The sequence below is a fragment of the Symphalangus syndactylus genome, chromosome 10 (genome assembly GCF_028878055.3).
Source record: "Symphalangus syndactylus isolate Jambi chromosome 10, NHGRI_mSymSyn1-v2.1_pri, whole genome shotgun sequence".
NCBI lineage: Eukaryota > Metazoa > Chordata > Mammalia > Primates > Hylobatidae > Symphalangus > Symphalangus syndactylus.
The window spans coordinates 60269474-60293226 of record NC_072432.2 but is presented as its reverse complement, the minus strand read 5'-3'; the positions used below and the strand labels follow the sequence as shown (position 1 = coordinate 60293226).

Genomic DNA, 23753 nt, shown 5'->3' with positions numbered 1-23753 from the left:
AATGCCTTTGATCCAGTTCATCTTCCTTGGGCAGCTTCATTGAAGCAAGTTAATTTTGCAGGCTTGCCATTCTAATTGAGTCACTAATTCGTGTATGCATATATTCATTTATTCAGCAAACATTTACTGAGAGCCTCCTATGGGCCTGGCACTGAAGTATGTGCTGAGGTTACAAAAATGAGTAAGATGGTTTCTACCCATAAAAAGCTCAGACTGGTGACAAGAACTGATATATTGTGGTGATGGCTGCACAACTCTTTGAGTATACTAAAAACCATTTAATTGTACAATTTAAATTGGTAGATTGTATGCTATGTAAATTACATCTCAAAACTGTTTAAAAGAAACATAGCCTGAGGCGAAATCTTTAAAAAGTTACCTAGGTGATGTAGGGTACAGTACACACGAAGCACAGAAGATGGAATGAACCAAGTTATGGAGGTGAGAAACGTGTGTGTGTGTGTGTGTGTGTGTGTGTGTGTGTGTGTGTGTGTGTGTGTTGTAGGGGAGGTAAGCTGGGAAGTGATAAAATCCGTAATCAGATTTGTTTTAGATAAACCACACTGACAGCTGTGACGTAATGGAAAGTATACTCATTGTTTTTTTTTTTTTTTCCGATCAGAATAATTTGTGCGTGGGTCTTGGAGCTGCCATTTTAAAACTAGAAATGTTTTATAAATGTCAAGTATTCTTATTCAATTGATCCTAATGGCAAGTCTACTCGCTTGCCAGCAGGGGGTAAATGTAGAGATTAATGTAAGATTTTAAAGCTAAGGTTGATCTTGCGCTGAGAGAAAGTTCGACAATTAACAAAGAAAGTTTGTCAGTGAGTTGGACACCTCCCTTGGGTAGCGGCGAAAACGCCTAGAGAATTTTTTAAATAAGTCTTTCCAAGGCCGGAAAAGTGGCGGAGGAAGCTAGTGGGCTTCAGGGTTCCTGTTTTTCAAGATTTTACGTTGGGTATTAAGTACTCTCACAGCCTGTTAAAATTGTCGCTCTGAGTACACTTGCAGGATCAAAAAAGAAAAAGTGTAAGAAGAAAGGATTAAAAGAATCACGGCATCGCCAACAGGATCGTATTTTCCCGAAGGTGGTTAACCAGCCATACCGGAACGACGAAACACAGGGTCCCGCGCAGCACGGAGGACTAACAGTAACACCGCCACGCCGGCAGCAAAGCTCATTTTGGTCTCCGCCCCGTTCCTCTTGCTCCTTTTAACTCCTTCCCTCTTTGCGGATTCTAGAACGGAACCCTTTTCTAATTCTTCCCAGTAGAAACGTAGGAACAATTTCGTGAACGCAATCCGGAGTGCCCAACATGGCGGCGGCCGTAAGGTGCATGGGTAGAGGTAAGGCAGGGGGTTGTCTTGCAGGGGAAATGGCTCTGGCACCGAGTCTCTGGTTGCAGCAGGGTGCAAGGCGGATCCTGCTCTGGGTGCTGAAAATGCCTCGTGCTGTTTCTGGTCTCTAGGTTTTTCAAAGCGTCGGTCATTACTACTTAAAAGTGACCTTATGAAGGGTTTCACTCCATTCTGGAGACGTCCACCCTGAGGGAGGGAGTGGGAGCGGGACGTACATCGAGCGCCCTCCAGGCGCCTATGGGGAGGGCAAGGACTGGGTCGTCTCTGATACTGGGGTGTGGGCTGCGGGTAGTGGAGTGTGATAAGACGTGAGTTCTGGTAAGGGAAAGATGATGTATTTGAGTGGCTTAAGTCTGTAAACTAGAGCAATTTTCAAAGTGCTTTTCGGTGCTTTCTGAATTACATCGTTATAGGCGATTCCAGTTCTTAAACTTCCATAGGTGGTCTAATTTGGATCAACGTTTATCATTTGAAGGCTAATTCTGGAGTACCTCTTGGTAGCGCCTCTTCATCTTAATAATTTCAACTTTTTAGCTACGATGACAGCCCTTTCTTGTGCAACAATTTTTTTTTTTTTTTGAGACGGCAGTCTCGCTCTGTCACCCAGGCTGGGAGTGCTGTGGCGCGATCTCAGCTCACTGCAACCTCCGTCTCCCAGGTTCAAGCGATTCTCCTGCCTCGGCCTCCCGAGTAGCTGAGACTACAGGCGTGTGCCACCACGCCTGGCTAATTTTTGTATTTTTAGTAGAGACAGGGTTTCACCATGTTGACCAGGCTGGTCTTGCACTCCTAATCTCAGGTGATCCACCCTCCTCGGCCTCTCAAAGTGCTGGGATTACAGGTCTGAGGCACCGCGCCCGGCCTGTGCAACGCTTTTTGCTTTTATTTTGTGTCTTTGAAGTCCAGTGATATATATTGTTTAATTTAGGTAGGTCTTTAGGTAGAAGCAGTAGCCAGCATTACCCCTATTTTACAGAGGAAGAAATTGATCTTACTAGATATGTGGCCAAGTTCATATAACTAGTAAATGGCAGAGGAAGTACTGAAGCTTGCAATCCTAGGTCAGTGATATATGTATATTTAACATTGCATCACAGTTTTTTTTTTTTTTTTTTTGAGTTTCTTTGTGGGAAAACTGTGTCAAGAGAGTTATTGCTCAAAAATTAGGGGTGACAAGAGATAACAACAGACCCTGATGCCTACTATGTGAGCAAACCAAAATGTGTATTATTTCTGAAAGGAGGTTGAAGGCATCTTCATGTATGACAGAAATCGTTATGTTACACAAATCCAAAGAAACCAAAAATACCTGAATATTATAATTTTCTTGTCACATTTTCTTCTCTTGGCTTCTAGGATATCTCTGTTAATTGTCTTCCTATTTCATGTGTCATTTTTTCTCACATTACTTGGCTGGTTCCTCTTCCTCTCCCCAGTCTCTTTACTTGAAGTGTTCTGGAAGCCAGGGTTCCATCCTTCATTCTCATCTCTTCTGTATCTAAATTCACTCCTTGGTTAGCTCATCCAAAGTTTGTGGCTTTGATTATTGTCTTTTTTATTTTTTTAATTGTTTACTTATCAAGAGAAACTGTCTAGCCCACATATTCACATTTCATAGTTCAAGAACACAAGTCAGTGACAAACTTTTAGGTAATTCAACCCAAAGAAATTCTTTATATTGCAAAATCACTTTGTGCTCTGAAATATACCAGCTTTCCTTGTCTCCTCAAAATCTTTTATGGAATCATCATTTCTGTAGGAGTTGACATATGCCTTCTTTCTTGGCTCAGCCACAGCAAACATAGCCAAAACCCCCAGGGATACAATGAATGCTTCAACAATATGAAATTGCAAATGTTTTGCCAGAAGGCCCCACATCTGAGGTTCATTAAAGCACTGGAAGCCACAGTAGCTACTGTTCTTGTTAGGTATCAGCCTCAATACCAGCGTTCTTCCTGGCTGTTGGAGAAATGGATGGCCAATTATTGTCTATATCTTTTTTTTTTTTTTGAGATGGAGTCTTGCTCTGTCACCCAGGCTGGAGTGCAGTGGCACGATCTCGGCTCATGCAACCTCTGCCTCCTGGGTTCAAGCAATTCTTGTGCCTCAGCCTCCCAAGTAGCTGGGATTACAGGCACGTGCCACCATGCCCGGCTAATTTTTCTATTTTTAGTAGAGGTGGGGTTTCACCATGTTGGCCAGGCTGGTCTCGAACTCCTGATCTCAAGTGATCCACTCACCTCTGCCTCCCAAAGTGCTGGGATTACAGGCGTGAGCCATCGTGCCCAGCCAATTATTGTCTATACCTTAATGGTTATCAAATTTATATCTACAGTTCAGATCACTCTTCTGAACTTTAGATTCTTATACTCATCTGAGTATTCTACATCTCCACTTTGATAGCATATCAGCACTTTGCAGTTGTTTAAAATCAAACTCATTGTCTTAGCCTGCAGTCTTTTTCTTCTCATTTGAAGGCAATTCCATCCTTCAGTTGTCCAGGCCAAAACCTCAGAATATCCTTGACTCTTTTTTTTTCGAGACAGGATCTCACTGTGTTGGCCAGGCTAGAGTGCAGTGGCCCGGTCACGGCTCACTGCAGCCTTGACCTCTGGGGCCCACTATGACCAGCTAATTTTTTTTTTTGGTAGAGATGAGATCTCACTATGTTGCCCAGGCGGCTGTCGAGCTCCTGGGCTTAAGTGATCCTTCCACTTCAGTCTCCTGAAGTGCTGGCATTACAGGCTCTGAGCCCCTGCACCTGGCTGACTCCTCTCTGTATCTCACACTTTACATTAAATAGTTGGCAAATCCTGTTGGCTTTACGTTTAAAATAAATCCAGACTCTGACTTCTCACTGCCCCACTGCAGCTACCTTGTTCCAACCTGCTACCATCTCTCACTTGGATTTCTCTACAGTCTACTGTCAATGAGTAGTGAAATTCGTCCTTTAAGGACCTCAGTCATGTTACTCCTGTGCTCAGAACTCTGCAAAGCCTTTCCATTTTTCTAAATCCAAAGCCCTTAGAATGGCCTACAGTTGTGCTGTTCATTTTATTAGCCGCTATTGATTGAGCACTTCAAATATGGTTAATCTGAATTGAATTTGTCAAATATACATTAGATTTTGAGGGCTTAGCATAGAAAAAAAACATGTAAAATACCTCAGTAATTTTTTTTTTTTTTTCCGAGACGGAGTCTTGCTCTGTTGTCCAGGCTGGAGTGTGGTGGCATGATTGGCTCACTGTAACCTGTGCCTCCTAGGTTCAAGAGATTCTGTAGTCTCAGCCTCCCGAGGAGCTGGGATTACAGGCACATGCCACTGAGTCCAGCTAATTTTTGTATTTTCAGTAGAGACGAGGTTTTGCCCTGTTGACCAGGCTGGTCTTGAACTCCCGACCTCAGGTGATCCACCTGCCTCGGCATCCCAAACTGCTGGGATTACAGGCGTGAGCCACTGCGCCCAGCCCAATTTTTTTTACATTGATAATTTAATAATACTCTGGGGTATTAGTGATAAAATATTAACTTACTGTTTCTTTTTACCTTATATATTGTAGTTATTAGAAAATTTAAAATTGTACATGTGGCTTACATTATTCTTCAATTGAGTAGCACTGGTGTACAAGTCTTCAATATCACCTTGTGCCTACCTTCTCCTACCCCCACCTCACCCAGCTGACCTCTCTGACCTCTCCTCCATCTGTCCTCCCTCACACTCACTTTGCTGTAGCCAACTGGCCTTCTAGTTTCTTAAACACATTAAGAACACTCCTGCCTTAGGATCTTCGCCCTACTTTCTCGGTGTTTGCATGGCTAACTTTCCCATATCTTTCAACTCTTTGCTGAAATAGCACCCTCTTTTTTTTTTTTTTTTTTTTTTTTTGAGACGGAGTTTTGCTCTTGTTACCCAGGCTGGAGTGCAATGGCACAATCTTGGCTCACTGCAACCTCCGCCTCCTGGGTTCAGACGATTCTCCTGCCTCAGCCTCCTGAATAGCTGGGATTACAGGCGCCTGTCACAACAGCCAGCTAATTTTTGTATTTTTAGTAGAAATGGGGTTTCAACATGTTGTCCAGGCTGGTCTCGAACTCCTGACCTCGGGATCCTCCCACCTCGGTCTCCCAAAGTGCTGGGATTGCAGGCATGAGCCACCATGTCTGGCCTCAAATGTCACCCTTTTAATGAGGCTTGTCTTAACCACTATACTTAAAATTGCAAACCACTTTCCCCTGATACAATCCCTTTTGTCCTGCAGTGCCTCCATCCCCCAATTATTTTTATTGGTATTGTCTTCCCCCTCTAGACATAAGCCCTATGAGGATAGGGATTTTTATGTTTTATTCACTGATGTACCTAAATGCTTCAGGCAGTGCTAGCACATGTTTCATTGGCATATTTGTTGAATGAATGAATGAATAAATGGATCATCAGAAAAATGGCCCCTTTCACGTACTGTAATGCATAATATTTGAGTCCAATTTTTGCTCTCATTTGTTCAAATTTTCTTCAACAAATGTTTATTTAGAGTCTTCACTTGACAAACACTGTGCTAGGTGCTAGGTATACAATGCTGAACAAGCTATATACATTTCCTGCCCATGATGCTTACCATCTATTGAGGAGCAGGAATTAATTGGATAATTCTTTTTCTTTTTCTTTTTCTTTTCTTTTCCTTTTCTCTTTTCTTTTCTTTTCTTTTCTTAAGAGACAGGGTCTCACTATGTTGCCCAGGCTGGTCTTGAACTCCTGGGCTCAAATTATCCTCCCACCTCAGTCTCCTGAAGTGCTGGCATTATAGGCATGAGTGATCCACCCACCTTGGCTTCCCAAAGTGTTGGGATTACATGTGTGAGCCACTACACCCAGCCTTGGATAGTTATTTCTTTCTTCTTTTTCTTTTCTTTTTTTTTTTTTGAGATGGAGTCTTGCTCTGTCGCCCAGGCTAGAGTGCAGTGACACGATCTTGGCTCACTGCCAGCTCCACCTTCCAGGTTCACACCATTCTCCTGCCTCAGCCTCCCGAGTAGCTGGGACTACGGGTGCCTGCCACCACGCCTGGCTAATTTTTTGTATTTTTAGTAGAGACGGGTTTTCACTGTGTTAGCCAGGATGGTCTTGATCTCCTGACCTCGCGATCCACCCACCTCAGCCTCCCAAAGTGCTGGGATGACAGGCGTGAGCCACCGCGCCTGGCCAGTTATTTCTTTTTTTTTTTCCTTTTTGAGATGGAGTCTCACTCTGTTGCCCAGGCTGGGGTGCAGTGGCACAATCTTGGCCCACTGCAACCTCTGCTTCCCAGGTTCAAGTGATTTTCCTGCTTCAGCCTCCTGAGTAGCTGGGACTACAGGCACGTGTCATCATGCCCAGCTAACTTTTGTGTGTATATTTTGTTTTTTTTTCTGAGATGGAGTCTTCCTCTGTTGCCTAGGCTGGAGTGCAGTGGTACAGTCTTGGCTCACTGCAACCTCTGTCTCTGGGGTTCAAGCAGTTCCTGCCTCAGCCTCCCGAGTAGCTGCGATTACAGGAGCATGCCACCACACCCAGCTAATTTTTTTTGTATTTTTAGTAGAGACGGGGTTTCACCATGTTGGCCAGGCTGGTCTTGAACTCCTGATCTTGTGATCCACCCTCCTCAACCTCCCAAAGTGCTGGGATTACAGGCGTGAGCCACCACGGCCGACCTGGATAATTATTTCTTTAGTTAAAATTGTCCTAAGTGCTGTGAAGGAAAAGTATAAGATGCTATACAAATGTATATGAGAGCCCTAATCTATTCAGGGGAGACTCTTCTGAAGAAATAATGTTAAGTAGAGTCCTTGAAAGATAACTGTATTACTATGAACTAGTGGAGTGGAAAGCAATAGGAGAAAATATCATAGATGGAAGATTATGAAAATTCTTAGGTGGTAAAGAACAGGGTGAAGTAACTGAAAGAAGATGAGTGTATTTGAAGCGTGGTGAACATGAGAGAGAGTGGTGCTAGAGGATGCTCACCAGATAGTTTAGTAGTAGCTCATGGAGTACCTTGGTAAAAATTTCCTTTGTTCAAAGAGCCAAGTTTAGCCATCCAAGTATTTTAAGGACATGATGAAATTTTCATTTTAAAATGATCCCTCTTACTAATAGGTGGAAAAGAAATGGAGAGGGCCAAGTGTAGAAGACAGAACAGTTAGAGGCTGTGGCAGTCATCCAGGTGGTAGGTGATGGTGGCCTGGACTGTGATGGTTGTAGCAGAAAGGCAAGAATAGATGGATACGATTCCCTAGGGAGAGTGAGGACCATAGACTCAGGTGAGAAGGTAATATAGGACTGACCTCAAGGGAACTCTAACCTTTCACTATCAATTAAAAGAGAAGTTGTTTCTATCTCATTGCCACGGGGTGGGAGACATTTTGAGAATGAGTGCTGGATCACAGACTCAGTAGTTCAGGAAGTTCTGAGGGCTATTTTCTCTGAAGTAGCAAGTGAGGTTATATGCTAAGAATAAGGGGAAGAGAAATGTATTAATAAAGGAGATAAAATAATACAGCTAGACAAATTGACTACAAAAGGATTGAAAATTAGATATCATGATCTAACAGTGCTACTTAAATAGTGGTGTTTGGTTTCTTTTGGTCTGTAGCGTTTGATTTCTGTTGAAAATTGTAATTTCTAGTTGTTGTGACTGATAGTAGTGGTTTTGCTTGCTTGCTTTTTGTTGTTTGTTTGTTTGTTGTTGAGACAGAGTTTCGCTCTTGTTGCCCAGGCTGGAGTGCAGTGGTGCGGCTCACTGCAACCTCTGCCACCCAGATTCAAGCGATTCTTGTGCCTCAGCCTCTCAGGTAGCTGGGATTACAGGCATGCACCAGCACACTCAGCTAATTTTTTTTGCATTTTTAGTAGAGACGGAGTTTCATCATCTTGGTCAGGCTGGTCTCAAACTCCTGACCTCAGGTGATCCACCCACCTCAGCCTCCCAAAGTGCTGGGATTACAGGTGTGAGCCACTGCGCCCAGCCTCTTTTGTTTTTTTGAGACAAGGTTCCTGTCACCCAGGCTGGAGTGGAGTAGTGAGATCAGAACTCACTGCAGCCTCAACTTTCCTGGCTCAAGTGATCCTGCCACCTCAAGCAATCCTCCCACCTCAGCTTCCTGAGTAGCTGGGACTACAGCTGTGCACCACCACACCTGACTAATTTTTAAATTTTTTGTAGAGATGGGGTTCCACTCTATTGCCCAGGCTGGGCTCGAGCTCCTGGGCTCAAGAGTTCCTCCTGCCTCAGCCTCCCAAAGTGCTGGGATTACAGACATGAGCCACCGTGACTGGCCTTGATTTTTTAAAATAGCAGATTGCAATTGATATGTTCAAGAGATTTTTTTGTTTGTTTCCCCAAGAGAATTATTATTTTGGGACCTTCCAAGGTTGTTAGGTTCTTGTTTAGTACAACTAGAATTGTTTGGAAGTGTTTGCCAAGCTTTGAATGGATAATTGCTTGTTCCTTAATTTACCATATGTGATTTTTCAAGATAACCGGCTTCTTTAAAAATGTGGAGCATCTTCTAGACTGTTGTATAACAGTATAGCCCACTAAATTTGAGATTCTCGAGGACAGGAACTGGACCTGTTTGTCTGTTTCAGTTTTTCTTCCTAGCCATTGTAGCCCTTTGTGGCTTTGCTGCAAAGAATTCTCAGTGGCAGACAGGTCTCCTACACTGCCTCAGGTGTCACTCCTATATGTTCACAGAATTCACAGTTTTGATGGTTATCTTGCACTTCAGCTTGGAAGATTAGAGATGAAATTGGCATGTAGCTTTAATGACATTTGAGCTGATATAAATAGGATTAGGCTGGCCGTGGTGGCTCATGCCTATAATCCTAGCACTTTGGGAGGCCAAGGCTGGAGGAACCCTTGAGCTCAGGAGTTTGAGACCAGCCTGGTCAATATGGTGGGACCCAGTCTCTACAAAAAACTCAGAAATTAGCTGGGCTTGTGATACACACCTGTAGTCCTGGCTACCCAGGAGGCTGAGGTGGGAGGATTGCTTGAGCCATGGAGGTCAAGGCTGCAGTGAGCTGTGATCATGCCACTGCACTCCAGCCTGGGTGAAGGAGCAATACCCTGTCTGAAAAAGAAAAAAAAAAAAAGAGGAGTAGGCCATGGAAAGATTTGGAGATGGTACATCCTAGACAAATATAGCATTAAATGCAAAAATACTATGTTGGCATAAGTGTGTGGAAACAAGTGATCTTTTCATTGCTGGTGGGAAATGTATATAGTACTGTTACTAAATGAGCAGTATTTATCAAAATTACAAATGTTTATATCCTTTGTCAGCAAATTCACCTCTAGAAATTCTATAAATATACTTGTGCAAAATGATGTTTGTGTAAGATTATTCACTTTGCACTGTTTCTAATAGTAGAACATTACAAATGACCTAATGGTTGGCCACTGATTAAGTAAATTATATAGCCACACAGTGGAGTACTTTGCAGCCTTAAAAGATAACATCTTTTTTTTTTTTTTGAGACAGGTTTTCACTGCCTCTCAGGCTGGAGTGCAGTAGGGCAACCACAGCTCAGCTCACTGTAGCCTCAACCTCCTGGGCTTAGGTGATCCTCCCACCTCTGCCTCCCAAGTAGCTGGGACTACAGGTGTGTGTCGCCACCACGCCTGGCTAATTTTTTGTTTGTTTGTTTTTTTTTTTTTTTTTGAGACAGAGTTTCGCTCTTGTTGTCCAGGCTGGAGTGCAATGGTGTAATCTCAGTTTACTGCAATCTCTGCCTCCCGGGTTCAAGCAATTCTCCTGCCTCAGCCTCCTGAGTAGCTGGGATTATAGGCATAAGCCACCATGCCCAGCTAATTTTGTATTTTTAGTAGAGACGGGTTTTCTCCATGTTGGTGAGGCTGGCCTCCAACTCCCAACCTCGGGTGATCCGCCTGTCTTGGCCTCCCAAAGAGCTGTGATTACAGGTGTGAGCCACCGCGCCTGGCCCAATGTTTTGTACTTTTTTTTGTAGAGACAGGGTTTTACCATGTTGCCCAGGCTGGCCTCAAATTCCTGGAGTCAAGCAATTTGACTGCCTTGACCTCCCAAAGTGCTGGGATTCCATGCATGAGCCACCACACTCGGCAGTAAAATCTTTATAAACTGATATGAAATGATCTCTCAAATGTATGCATGTACACACACCTTTATGAAAGGCACACATAAAATCTCATCTGCATCTCATGTATATATGTGTGTATGTTTGTGAAAATAGGCTCTAATACCTTTAGGTGAAAAAGCAAGATAGAGTAGTGATTAGAGTATGCTACCATTTTATAAAAGAGGAAGGAAATATATTGGTACCTATATGTTTATATATGTATATAGTGTTTCTAAAAAGATGCATAAGGTATTGCTAACATGGGAGAGAAGCTGGGGGCCAAGTGTAGGAGGAAGACTTTACTTTTGTAATCTTCAAATAACAACATATTTCTAATATTTACACATGCAAAAGAATATAGGTAAAATATAAAGAATAATAATAGCTTGAAATTCTAAATACTCACTATTAAGCTTAAAAAAATAGAACATTAACAATACCTTCGAAGACCTGTGTACCTTTTTCTTGTTTCTCGCAGATCCAGTGCCCCACTTTGTTCTTCAGAAGTACTTGGGCAACTGTGTTAATGTCTTATTTATTGTAAAAATGAATAAATAAATTAAGAAATTTTGGGATACATATACATATTCCCTAATAATAGAACTCTGATGAATATGAAATAGATTAAGTTAAAAATAAATGAAAACCCCAGAGCCTTGAGAGGCTGAGGAGGGAGGCCCACTTGAACCCAGGAGTTCAAGGTTATAGTGAGCTATGTTCATGCCACTGTACTCCAGCCTGGGTGACAGAGTGAAAGCCTGTCTTTAAAAGAAAAAAAAAAATATAAGACAGTTCAAATATTAGATGTATTTACCTGCTTTTAGTTTCAAGAACTGTGGTTTCTATGATTACACTTTTTTTTTTTTTTTTTTGAGATGGAGTATCACTCTGTCACCCAGGCTAGAGTGCAGTGGTGCTGTATTGGCTCACTGCAACCTCCGCCTCCTGGGTTCAAACGATTCTCCTGCCTCAGCCTCCCGAATAGCTGGGTCTACAGGCACGTGCCACCATGCCTGGCTAATCTTTTGTATTTTTAGTAGAGACGGGGTTTCACCGTGTTAGCAAGGATGGTCTCGATTTCCTAACCTCGTGATCCACCCGCCTCAGCCTCCTAAAGTGCTGGGATTACAGGCATGAGCCACCGTGCCTGGCTATTATTACACTTTTAAAAGAAGGATTCAAAATCACAAAATATTGAATGTTTTCATTTTGAAAATACTGATTTTTAAAATTAAAAAAATTATGAATATAATGATTATTTAATGTTAATATTTTACATATTTTTCCTTTCAAGCCTTGATACATCGTCAAAGGCATAGCCTTTCCAAGATGGTTTATCAGACATCACTTTGTTCTTGTGCTGTAAACATTCAAGTGCCCAACAGACATTTTGCTGCTGCTACAAAGTAAGTATTTTTTTTTTTTTAGTTATTATTTCATTTATCATTTAAATTTTTTTTAAAAAGCATGTTTAGTTCCATAAAGATTTACCAGGACATATAGTTATAAAAGTTTATTATTTCTGCTTCATCGACCTTATAGTCCTGAAGGAAAGATAAGACATAATAATACTTAACATTTATTGAACACTGATGTTCAGTAACTAACTTATTCCCAACAGCAACCTTATGAGGAAGCTATTGTTATTATGCACATTTTACAGAGAAGAAAATCGAGGCACTGGTAGGTTATATAACTAGCCCAAGGTCAGAGAGTTACTAAATTTTAGAGCTAGGGTTTGAATCCATGGGGTTTATTCCAGAACCAAAGCTTTTTCCAGTATGCTTTCACTGCCTTTTTAAAACAGAACCCACTGTTGCAATTAATGAATTTTAATTAAGGTGTTCTCTCTGTGTCTATTTCTTTCTGTTCTTTAAATTACATTTTTTCCTTTTAGGCACTTTTTATACATCATGTATTAGAGGATTATCCGTACTATGATTACATAGTAAGATTTCAGATTTGCATAGTATATATATTGGGTATAAATTTATATTATTTTGGCTGGGCGTGGTGGCTCATGTCTATAATCGCAGCACTTTGGTAGGCCAAGGCAGGCAGATCACTTGAGGTCAGGAGTTCGAGACCAGCCTAGCCAACATGGTGAAACCCCGTGTCTACTAAAAATACAAAATTAGCGGGTGCCGTGGCTCACGCCTGTAATCTCGGCACTTTGGGAGGCTGAGGCAGGTGGATCACGAAGTCGGCAGTTCAAGACCAGCCTGGCCAAGATGGTTAAACCCTATCTCTGCTGAAACTACAAAAATTGGCCGGATGTGGGGGCAGGCACCTGTAATCCCAGCTAATCAGGAGGCTGAGGTGGGAGAATCGCTTGAACCTGGGCAGCAGAGGTTGCAGTGAGCCAAGATCACGCCACTATGCTCCAGCCTGGGCGACAGAGTGAGACTCCATCTCAAAACAAAAAACAAAACAAAATTAGCTGGACATAGTGGTGTGTGCCTGTAATCCCTGCTACTTGGGAGGCTGAGATAGGAGAATCACTTGAACCTGGGAGGCAGAGGTTGCAGTGAGCTGAGATTGCGCCACTGCACTCTAGCCTGGGCAACAGAGGAGACTCTGTCTCAAAAATAAAATAAAATAAGATATATGTAAAGGGATGAAATCTGTTCTCTCAACTTTGTATTTCCAAGAGCAGGATCTGGTTTCTTGCCAAAAAGCTCTAGGATAATAATAGTTAAAATTTATGAATGCTTCCTTTGTGCTAGGCACTATACAAAGCATATAGCATATATTAGTTCATTTAAATTTCACAACACTCTTTGAAGCATAGATACTATTGTAAGTGTTTTACAGATGAAGGAATGGAAGCCCAGAGGTTAAGTAATACGTTCAAAGTTACACAACTAGAATGTGTTGGAGGAAGGGTTTTAGCCTAAATTTTCTGATTTTAGAACTATCACACTCTTCATGGTTAGTATATAATAATAGAATCATTGGCTCTGGAGGATAGGGTCTGCAAAGCAAATAGAGTTCCAGCTACAAAAGTCTTACTTTATGATGAAATTTGCTAGAATACAGTCCTTAGGTTATGGGATACCCAAAGTGAAAACTAAAGGGTGGAAAGTTTTTGCTGACTGTAAATTTTCACTTAATATATTCTTATTTCTGTAAACTTAATTTAATATCAGGCAGCTGTGCCTCAGTTGCCTCTTACTTAGCATACTTTGTTGAGCATCTGCTGTAGGCCTGGCACTGTGCAAAATGATGATATGAACAAGGCACACATTCCATTCCTCTGTCTTTGAGATTTTCACAGTGAACTGACAGCAACATAAACAGTTGCTTTTTGTTTTAAATGAATTAATTAAAATGAGTTAGTTAACTCTGTGAGTAGATAAAAGAGAATTCATGGTAAAAGATAAAAGATACTCATGGTAAGCATAGTATGTAGTGAAAAGTTGGTCTTCTTCCCACCCCGTCCTTTAGCCATTTGTAATGGTCTGTGCATATGTAAGTACATGAATATATTATTTGTTTTTTACATAAATGGTAGTGTACTATATACCCTGTTTTGCATATTGCCTGCTTTTTTTTTTTTTTTTTTTTTTGAGATGTATTCTCACACTGTCACCTGGGCTGGAGTGCGGTGGTGCGATCTTGGCTGACTGCAACTTCCACCTCCCGGGTTCAAACGATTCTCCTGTCTCAGCCTCCTAAGTAGGCGCCTGCCACCAAGCCCAGCTAATTTTTTGTATTTTTAGTAGAGATGGGGTTTCACTATGTTGGCCAGGCTGGTCTCAAACTCCTGACTTTGTGATCCACCTGCCTTGGCCTCCCAAAGTGCTGGGATTACAGGTGTGAGTCACTGCACCCGGGCCACCTGCATTTAAGTTAACAATATATCTTGGAAATAGTTTCATATGGAGCTGTCTAGTCATTTTAACTGCATTTCATTGTGTGAAATGTAGAAGTGCATAATTTATGTAACTATTCCCCTATTGATGCACATTTTTCTTTTTCTTTTTTTTTTTTTTTGAGGCGGAGTCTCGCTCTGTCACCCAGGCTGGAGTGCAGTGGCGCAATCTCGGCTCACTGCAAGCTCCGCCTCCCGGGTTCACGCCATTCTCCTGCCTCAGCCTCCCGAGTAGCTGGGACTACAGGCGCCTGCCACTGCGCCCGGCTAATTTTTTGTATTTTTAGTAGAGACGGGGTTTCACCGTGTTAGCCAGGATGGTCTCCATCTCCTGACCTCGTGATCCGCCCGTCTCGGCCTCCCAAAGTGCTGGGATTACAGGCATGAGCCACCGCGCCCGGCCTGATGCACATTTTTCTTTCCATTCTTTTTCTATTACAAGTGATCCTGCAAGTGAATAATCATGCATGTAGATCCTGTCAAATATAATGAATATTTTTGTAGCATAAACTCTGAGAAATAGAATTGTTGGGTCAAAAGATGTGTGCATTTATTATTTTGATAGGTAATACCAAATTGCCTTCATAGAAATCTTGCCAGTATTTTTACCAGCAAGTATTATTAGAATGCCAATTTTCCCATGTATAGTATAGTCAAATTTTTTCATCTTTGACAATTTGATAGGTAATAAATAGCATCATTATATTTATATTTCTTTTATCATTAGTGAGGTTGTATACCTCTTCATATGTTTAAGAGCCACTTATATTTTCTTTTCTTTTTTTTTTTTTTGAGGTGAAGTTTTGCTTTTGTTGCCCAGGCTGGAGTGCAATGGTGCAATCTCGGCTCACCGCAACCTCTGCCTCCCAGGTTCAAGCGATTCTCCTGCCTCAGCATCCTGAATAGCTGGGATTACAGGCACGCACCACAATGCCCGGCTGATTTTTTTTTTTTTTGTATTTTTAGTAGAGATGGGGTTTCACCATGTTGGTCAGGCTGGTCTTGAACTCCTGACCTCAGGTGATCCACCTGCCTCGGCCTCCCAAAGTGCTGGGATTACAGGCGTGAGCCACCGTGCCTGGCCCATTTATATTTTCTTTACTATGAATTTTCTTTTCATGTCCTATTCTAATTTTTTGTTGTTATTGATATGTAGAAGCTTCTCTATATATTGTTGTATACAAATATGATATTCATATATTATGAATTAACATGTCTGTGATACAACTTCTGATTAGTATGACTGTTTTAACTGTCATATTAGAGGATTGGATCAAGTGCTATGCGATCACAGATGAAATGTCAGTTCTATCTGGGGAAGAGTAGGGCAAGAAGTATTTGAGCTAGGTCTTGAAAGATAGAATTTTGCAGGGGGCTGGGTGTGGTGGCCCATGCTTGTAATCTCAGCACTTTGGGAGGCCGAGGCGGGTGGACCACTTGAGGTCAGGAGTTTGAGACCAGCTTGGTGAAACCCTATCTCTACTAAAAATACCAAAAAATTAGCTGGGCTTGGTGGCGCACGCCTGTAATCCTGGCTACTCAGGAGACTGAGGCACAAGCATTGCTTGAACCTGGGAGGTGGAGGTTGCAGTGAGCCAAGATCGCACCACTGCCCTCCAGCCTGGGCAACAGATTGAGACTCTGCCAAAAAAAAAAAAAAAAAAGAATTTTGCAGGGGAATTGGTTGAAAGGTATTTTGGTAGTGCAGAGACATGAAAGTGAATGATACAGATACAAACATAACTAATTTGGTTTGAATATAAGGTGAATATAAGATACAAACATAACTAATTTGGTTTGAATATAACTAATTTGGTTTGAATATACAAACATAACTAATTTGGTTTGAATATAATTTGGTTTGAATATAAGATGAATAGGGAGGTGGCAGAAATGTAACAAGAAAGGAGGTTTCCTTTGAGTGTGAATAGTGCCTGGATTCTTTTTATTGTTAAGTTGCTGGAGTACTGCTTGTACCAGTTTATATCCCCACTTAGTAATTAGTGAGAAGTGCCAGTTTTCCACATGCCTAACAACCTTGGATACCATCAGTCTTCATTTGTGTTTCTTCACTGTATTTCTTTTTTTTTTTTGAGATGGAGTCTTGCTCTGTTGCCCAGGTTGGAATGCAGTGGCATGATCTCGGCTCATTGCAGCCTCCACCTCCCAGGTTCAGGTGATTCTCTTGCCTCAGCCTCCCAAGTAGCTGGGATGACAGGCATGTACCACTACACCTTGCTAATTTTTGTAGTTTTAGCAGAGATGGGGTTTCACCATGTTGGCCAGGCTGGTCTCAAACTCCTGACCTCAAGTGATCTGCCCGCCTCGGCCTCCCAAAGTGCTGGGATTACAGGTGTGAGCCACCATGCCCAGCCTCTTTACTGTATTTCTGGCTTGTGCCTTTTGCCTGTTTTTCTATTGGGCTTTGTCTTTTTCTCTCTGCTCTATAAACATAGTTGTTTACTAGGGATACTAATTATTTCAAGAATATTTTATCTTTAAATGTTGTTTTCCTTTATACCCTAGAAATGTTTCATTTTGTCTACTCCAAGTTCTATTCCAGTATGGTTTTAAATGTGCTTTTCAAAAACCTAGAGAGCATAGAACAAAAAATATGCCTACTCTTAAAAAACCATGAAAATTTATAAGCAGATGGTTTTTTTCATGGACAATGAGTTACTTAGTAGTTTGATAAGAATCATAGTATTCATAATTTTAGTTGTAGTTTTTATTATTTAATGTATTGACTTTATAATATACTAAAAAAATGTTTTTTTCATGGCTAGATTTTGTTTTTTATCAGGATCTGAATGGAGTAGAGGGGCATGTGCCGGCTTCTCTTGTCTCTGTCCTTTTGGCTCTCCCCTCTGCCCTGTGTTGTGCAAGCATATATCCTCTATTGGCCAGTAGCAGATCCTGATTTTTAAAAAGGCCATTAGGTTGAGTCTGGTTTTGTTTCTCTCTTGACCGTGGGTTTTTTTCTTTTTCTTTTCTCTTCTTTCTTTCTTTATTTTTTTGAGTGGAGTTTTGCTCTTTTTGCCGAGGCTGGAATGCAATGGTGTGATCTTGGCTCACTGCAACCTCCGCCTCCCAGGTTCAAGTGATTCTCCTGCCTCAGCCTCCAGAGTAACAGGGATTACAGGCACGCACCACCATGCCCAGTTAATTTTGTATTTTTAGTAGAGACGGGGTTTCACCCTATTGGCCAGTCTGGTCTCGAACTCCTGACCTCAGGTGATCCGCCTGCCTTGGCCTCCCAAAGTGCTGGGATTACAGGCATGAGCCACTGCACCTGGCCTGACAATGTTTTTTTTCTTGCTTATGTTAGATATCTGAATGCCAGATATGTTGCGTAGGGACTGAAGTAAATAATATTTACGCCTGCAAACAGGCATGCCCCTTCATCTGTCAGAGCATTGAGTCAGTCTCATCAGGAGTTGAGCTAGGTTTTGGTTTTGTTGCCATGGTTACCACCAGCTTCAAATTTCTGTAGTTACCTTGTTCTTAGGGTGGGAGCTGGGTTGCTGGAGGGTTTTTCTCAGCATTCCTGTTCCTTGCTCAGTTTTCTGCATTCCCTGTGCAGCTGTGTCTCAGTGGCGGGGATGGGGTGGGATGGGGTGGGGTGGGGTGGAGTGGGGTGGGGTGGGTCAGGTCACTCTTTTGCACCCTTCCCTAGCAGTAGACTTCTATTCCTGGTGATGGGTGGTGGGAAGGATTTTTTTTTTTTTTTTTAATAAATCCAGCCCTAGTCTTAAGTAGGCCCAGTGCAGCTGGACCTTGGGGTTGGGGTTTTCTCAGCGTTTCTGTTCCTTCTCTTCATGGCACCACTTATCTGTTGCATGTCTTATGGGGAAGTTTCCTAGCCCTTCCCTAGCTGGATTGGTACAGGATACTGGGCTCAGGACTATTTCTTGCCCTGCTCCCAGTGGGTAGAAGTGTTGTAGGTTTTTATCTTCTTCTTCCCTTCCACCGTTAGACACAGTGCGTGTTTACCTGTGCCTTTTCCTGTGTGCCTGCAACTGGGTGGGGGGTGGGGGGGAGCAGCGCCCTTCTAATCTTCTGCTTTGCTCCAGTCTTTCCTGGGAGCACCTGGTGGGAGGTATGTGGAAAATGGCCTGGGAATTGAGTGTGAACTCCCCGTGTGCCTGGGTCTCCCAAGAGGTTTATACTGTCACACTAGCCCTAAAATTGTAGCTGATTGTTTCTTACCTGCTTGCCTTTCTCTCGTGCTCTGGCGCAAGGGAGACTGTGGTGGGAACTGGAGGGTGGGACTGACTGTCCTTGGATTTCAGGTTATTTGTGTTCAGTCTCGCTGTGTCATGGGTTCAAGAAAAGTGATTTTTATCAAGCTCTTTCTCATTGTTAATGGTCTTTCCAGCTTTTACATTTTAAGTGGAAACAGAATTTCTGCATTTAGTTTAAAAGGTAATGAGTAAACCAGCATCAGAGATGTTAGTGAATTTGTTTATGTGATTACACTAAGAAATAAGAATTCCAAATATTTCCATTCCATTAATATGCCCTAGGCATTTTCTCTTTAGTTCTGTTTAGTTCGTTTTAGTTTGACAGAGTTTGTACGAATTTCCCCCCACTAATGTCCCAATGTAAAGGATTCTTCAGCCTTGGAAAGACTTGGATTGGTCTCTTGGGGGTCACAGATTTTCAAAGGCCTTGAAGTGAACTTTATTATATCTCTGATTTTTTTTTTTTTTTTTTTTTTTTTGAGGCGGAGTCTTGCTCTGTCGCCCAGGCTGGAGTGCAGTGGCGCAATCTCGGCTCACTGCAAGCTCCGCCTCCCGGGTTCACGCCATTCTCCTGCCTCAGCCTCTCCGAGTAGCTGGGACTACAGGCGCCCGCCACCACGCCCGGCTAATTTTTTGTATTTTTTTAGTGGAGACGGGGTTTCACTGTGGTCTCGATCTCCTGACCTCGTGATCCACCCGCCTCGGCCTCCCAAAGTGCTGGGATATCTCTGATTTTTAAAAATCATATTTTAGGCCAGATGCAGTGGCTCATGCCAGTAATCCTAGCTCTTTGGGAGGCCGAGGCGGGCAGATCACAAGGTCTGGAGTAAGAGACCATCCTGGCCAACATGATGAAACCCTGTCTCTACTAAAAATAGAAAAAATGAGCCGGGCATGGTGGCAGGCACCTGTAGTCCCAGCTACTCGGGAGGCTGAGGCAGGAGAATCGCTTGAACCCGCGAGGCGGACGTTGTGGTGAGCCCAGATTGCACTACTGCACTCCAGCCTGGCAACAGAGCGAGACTCCGTCTTAAAAAAAAAATCATATTTTATTGGATATGACCATGGAATTCATGATTTTGGAGTTAGGAGACAGCTGAGGCAGGGAAAAAGTTATTGCTTGTGTACAGTCTCTTATTATTCATTTAATCTGTGTGGTTTAGTTACCCAGGTAACTGCAGCTAAGTTCTGTTCTCTTTGATTCAGACTGCCAGTTGTTTGTCCTCTACCTTCCCAAAAACCTTTCTAGTATGATTTATTGTATTCTCTGAGAATCACAGTATTTAAGGGTTCCTGATAGAGCTTTATATAATTCCATGAACAACAAAGTTCTTCTGGATGTGATTCTTATGAATAAAGATAGCTATTTTTTGGAAGGCCATGGAAAACAGGTGGCAGGTCTGTTAGATTAATTATTATGGAAGGAATTTGTTAAATTGCAGTTCTTTTTTTAAGAATGCCTTTTCCTGAGAGTCCTATTTGATCAATGTTATAATGTTATACTTTTTTGTGTTTATAAATATTTTCACTCAACCACTTTAAATATTTTGTGAAACAAGGTCCAAAGTATAAATAAATTGCAATATACCCAACTCAGACTCTTTATGTATCAGACTTTCATTGAGTTTTGCAAATACTTATTAATTTAAAAAGTCATATTTCAGCCTTGGGGAATATCAGATTAATTGTAAATTAAATGCATAGGTTCAACTATGATTGAAAATTTAGTGGCGAATTCTGCATTTATGTAAAGTAAGCCTGGAGGCTACAGCTAGAACATTTTGTTTATTTTAAATAGGAGAATTTATTCCTAAAACAGGCTCTCCAAAATCCTTCTGTTGGCTTCTCTGCTGCTTTGCTAAATATAAAGTAAAAATATGGTTGCTCCAGTTTGGAAGGTTTCAGGATTTTGTGGAGTACTTCCACGGTAGCTGTTGAGATATGTTGTATCCATCCACTTGGGCACTTGCTTAGACTTGTCATCAGTCCAGAAGGACACCTGTGAGCCATTAAAAATGAGCATTGTCATTATCTAATATTCTGTTAAATTGCTCATTAGCTGGGAGGGTATTATTATTAGAGGTGGTAGTAAGGATTTACTGAGTACTAAAAGTGAGAATGGAATTATACGTTGAATTGGTTTTTGAGGTCTTTTTAAAAAAATTGTTTTATTGTCATCCATTTCTTTCACATCAATTTTATAGGACTTCATATTCATTTTCTTCCATAACAAATTGCCATCTCTGCCATAATAAATTACCACAAACTTTGAGGCTTAAAACTACACAAGTTTTTCATTTCACAGTTCAGTAGGTGAGTAGTCTGACATGGATCTCACTGGGCTAAAATCAAGGTGTTGGCAGTTTTTTTTCTGGAGGCTCTACGGGATAATCCATTTCCTTGCAATCCCCAGCTTCAAGAGGCCACCCACATTCTTTAGTTCATGGCCCTCATCCTTCATCTTCAAAGCAATGGTTGGTTGCTTGAATTTCTCCAGTGTCATTTTCCCATATCTGTGTGTTGCAGTTGGGAAAGGGAAAAGACTCTCACTTTTAAGGACGCATGTGATTAGATTGGGCCCACATAGATAATCTAGGATAACTCTCCATCTCAAGATCTTTAACCTTATCTCGTCTGCAAGGTGGTTTTTTTTTTTTTTGCCATGTAAGGTAATATATTCACAAGATTTGGGAATTAGGATATGGGTCTCTTTGAGGCATTATTCTGACTACCACAGAACCTGAACATCTTTCTAGAATACTGTTACACTAATTTAAAACTTTTATGGTTAGAAGAGTATAGGCATGATTTGAATTAATGCTGAGAAAATTACATCACCTCTAGTTCTTTTTATCTTCAAATTCTTATCTGCCATTACCTGTTAAATATATTTTCTTAGATATTTTGTAAGCACCTTGTTAGCTTTTGCTATGTAACAAACCACTCTACAGTTATTTATCATTTCCCACATATGGGTCAGCTGACATAGGCTGGGTTTGATGGATATCTCTGATGACCTTGGCTGGACTTACAGTGCATCTGTAAGTTTGCAGGTCAGCTGAGAATTGTCTAATGTAGCCTGGGGCTCTGTGGAGGCAGCTCTGTTCCACATGTTTCTCATCCTCCTACCTTTGAGCTAGCCTAGGCATGTTCTTCTAATGAAAATGGCAGAAATGCAAACATGAAAGTAGAAACATGTGAAACTTCTTTTGGCCTAAGCATAGAGCAGGGAAACTGTCATCTTTGCTTTATTCTGTCAGCCAAAAGTAGTCACATGGACAAATAAAAGGGCTGAGAAATATACTCCTCCTCTTTAGTGAGAGGAAGAGCAAAGTCATTTAGCGAAGGGCTTGAATGGAAAGGAGGTAAAGAATTGGGACCAATGATACAATTGACCCATACTCAAACTTTGTATCCCCCAAACTTGAACTAATCTCTGTGACTGCCTCCCTCACCAGAAACCTGTTTTGCTTTCTTTATTTCTGATCTTAGTTAATGATTCTATTCTATGCCTAGTCACCCAAGCCAGATACCTAGGAAGTATTTTGGAGTCTTTGTTTTCTCCTTTTCCCATCTTCAATATTTACTTTTTTTTTTTTTTTTTTTTTTGAGACAGGGTCTCACTCTGTCACCTACCTGGAGTGCACTGACATAAACAGCTCACTGCAGTCTCAGACTCCTGAGCTCAAGTGATCTTTCCAAATCGGCCTCCTAAGTAGCTGGGACCACAGGTGTGTACCACCATGCCCAGTTAATTTTTTTGGTTTGGTAGAGGCAGGGTCTTGCTATATTGCCCAGGCTGGTCTTGAACTCCTGGCCTCAAACAGTCCTCCTGCCTTGGCCTCCCAAAGTGCTGGAATTGCAGGCGTGAGCCCTTGTGCTTGGCCCAGTATTTAGCTTGGCAAGTATTCTCTAATCTGCCATCTTTTCCAGTGTTATTAGTGTTGCTACTCTGGTTCAGGTTCTCATATGTCTGAGAAGAAAGGGAGGGAACAGACTTTTAATTATTTTCAATCCTACTTCCTTCAGGTCTATCTCTTATATTGCAGCCAGAATACCTTGCCTAAAATACAGATGTCACTCCTATTTACTGACTTCTTATTGCCCCTAGAGGATACCCCCTATGCTCTTTCTTTTCTAACCTCATCTTCCACTCTTGCCTGCCTTCTTTTTTACCGTTTTAGTTCAGAAGTCAGCAAACTTTGGCGAGTGAGCCAATCTTGTTTACCGACTATATTTGCACTACAGTGGCAGCGTTGAGTCATTGCAGCAGAGAACATATGGCTCACAAAGCTAAAACATTTACTCTCTGGTCCTTTACAGAAAAAGTTTGCCAACTCTGCTCTAGTCATGTAGAACTTAAAATAGCTTCCTTCTTATACCATTTTATTTTATGCCTCAGTAGTTTTTATTACGTTGTTTCTTTACCTGGCTAACTCTATTATTTTTTAAATAATGGCTTTATTAAGGTATCATGTAATTACATATCATACAATTCACCCATTTAAAGTGTACAGTTCATTGGTTGTTAGTATACTCACAGTTGTGCAGCCATCAATGTAATCAGTTTTAGAGCATTTTCGTTGCTCTCCCAGAAAACCCCATGCCCATGAGCATCCACTTCTTGTTCCCCTAACCTCCTCTTCTAGCACTAGACAACCACCAGATCTACTTTTCAGTCTCTTAGGTTTGCTCATTCTTGATATTTGGTATAAATGGAATAACGTGGGCTTTTGTGACTGGCTTCTTTTACTTAGCTTAATGTTTTTAGGGTTCATGCATGTTGTAGCATTGATCAATATTTCATTCTTTTATTAATTGTTGATTAATATTCCATTATATGGACATACCACATTTTACGTATCCACTCATCAGTTGATAGACATTTGGGTTGTTTCTACTTTTTGGCTGTTATGAATAATGCTGCTAAGAACATTTGTGTACTAGATTTTGTGTCATATGTTTTCACTTCTTTGGGGTGCTAACACTTCCTTATCCATTAAGAACTAACTTTGAGGTCATTTCCGCTATAACTTTTCCCTAGCCTCCTAGGCTGGATTGAGTGTCTTTTCTGTCAGGCTCTAATGATGCTCTTATATTACTACATTATATTGAAATGACCTGTTAGTATGTCTCTCTGC

The 23753-nt window shown here is 41.6% G+C and overlaps 1 protein-coding gene across 4 annotated transcripts in view; it reads left to right on the top strand.

The window, feature by feature from the left end:
- The first annotated feature begins 204 nt into the window (after positions 1 to 204).
- The window catches only part of MRPL1 (mitochondrial ribosomal protein L1), a 104164-nt gene continuing 80615 nt past the window's right edge, over positions 205 to 23753 (top strand). For all 4 annotated transcript variants that reach the window (XM_063610385.1, XM_055297241.2, XM_063610386.1 and 1 more), the window contains exons 1-2: positions 205 to 1349; positions 11789 to 11900. In XM_063610385.1, the coding sequence (XP_063466455.1) occupies positions 1319 to 1349; positions 11789 to 11900 (143 nt within the window). In that variant the 5' untranslated portion in view covers positions 205 to 1318. The remainder of the gene's footprint in view (positions 1350 to 11788; positions 11901 to 23753) is intronic.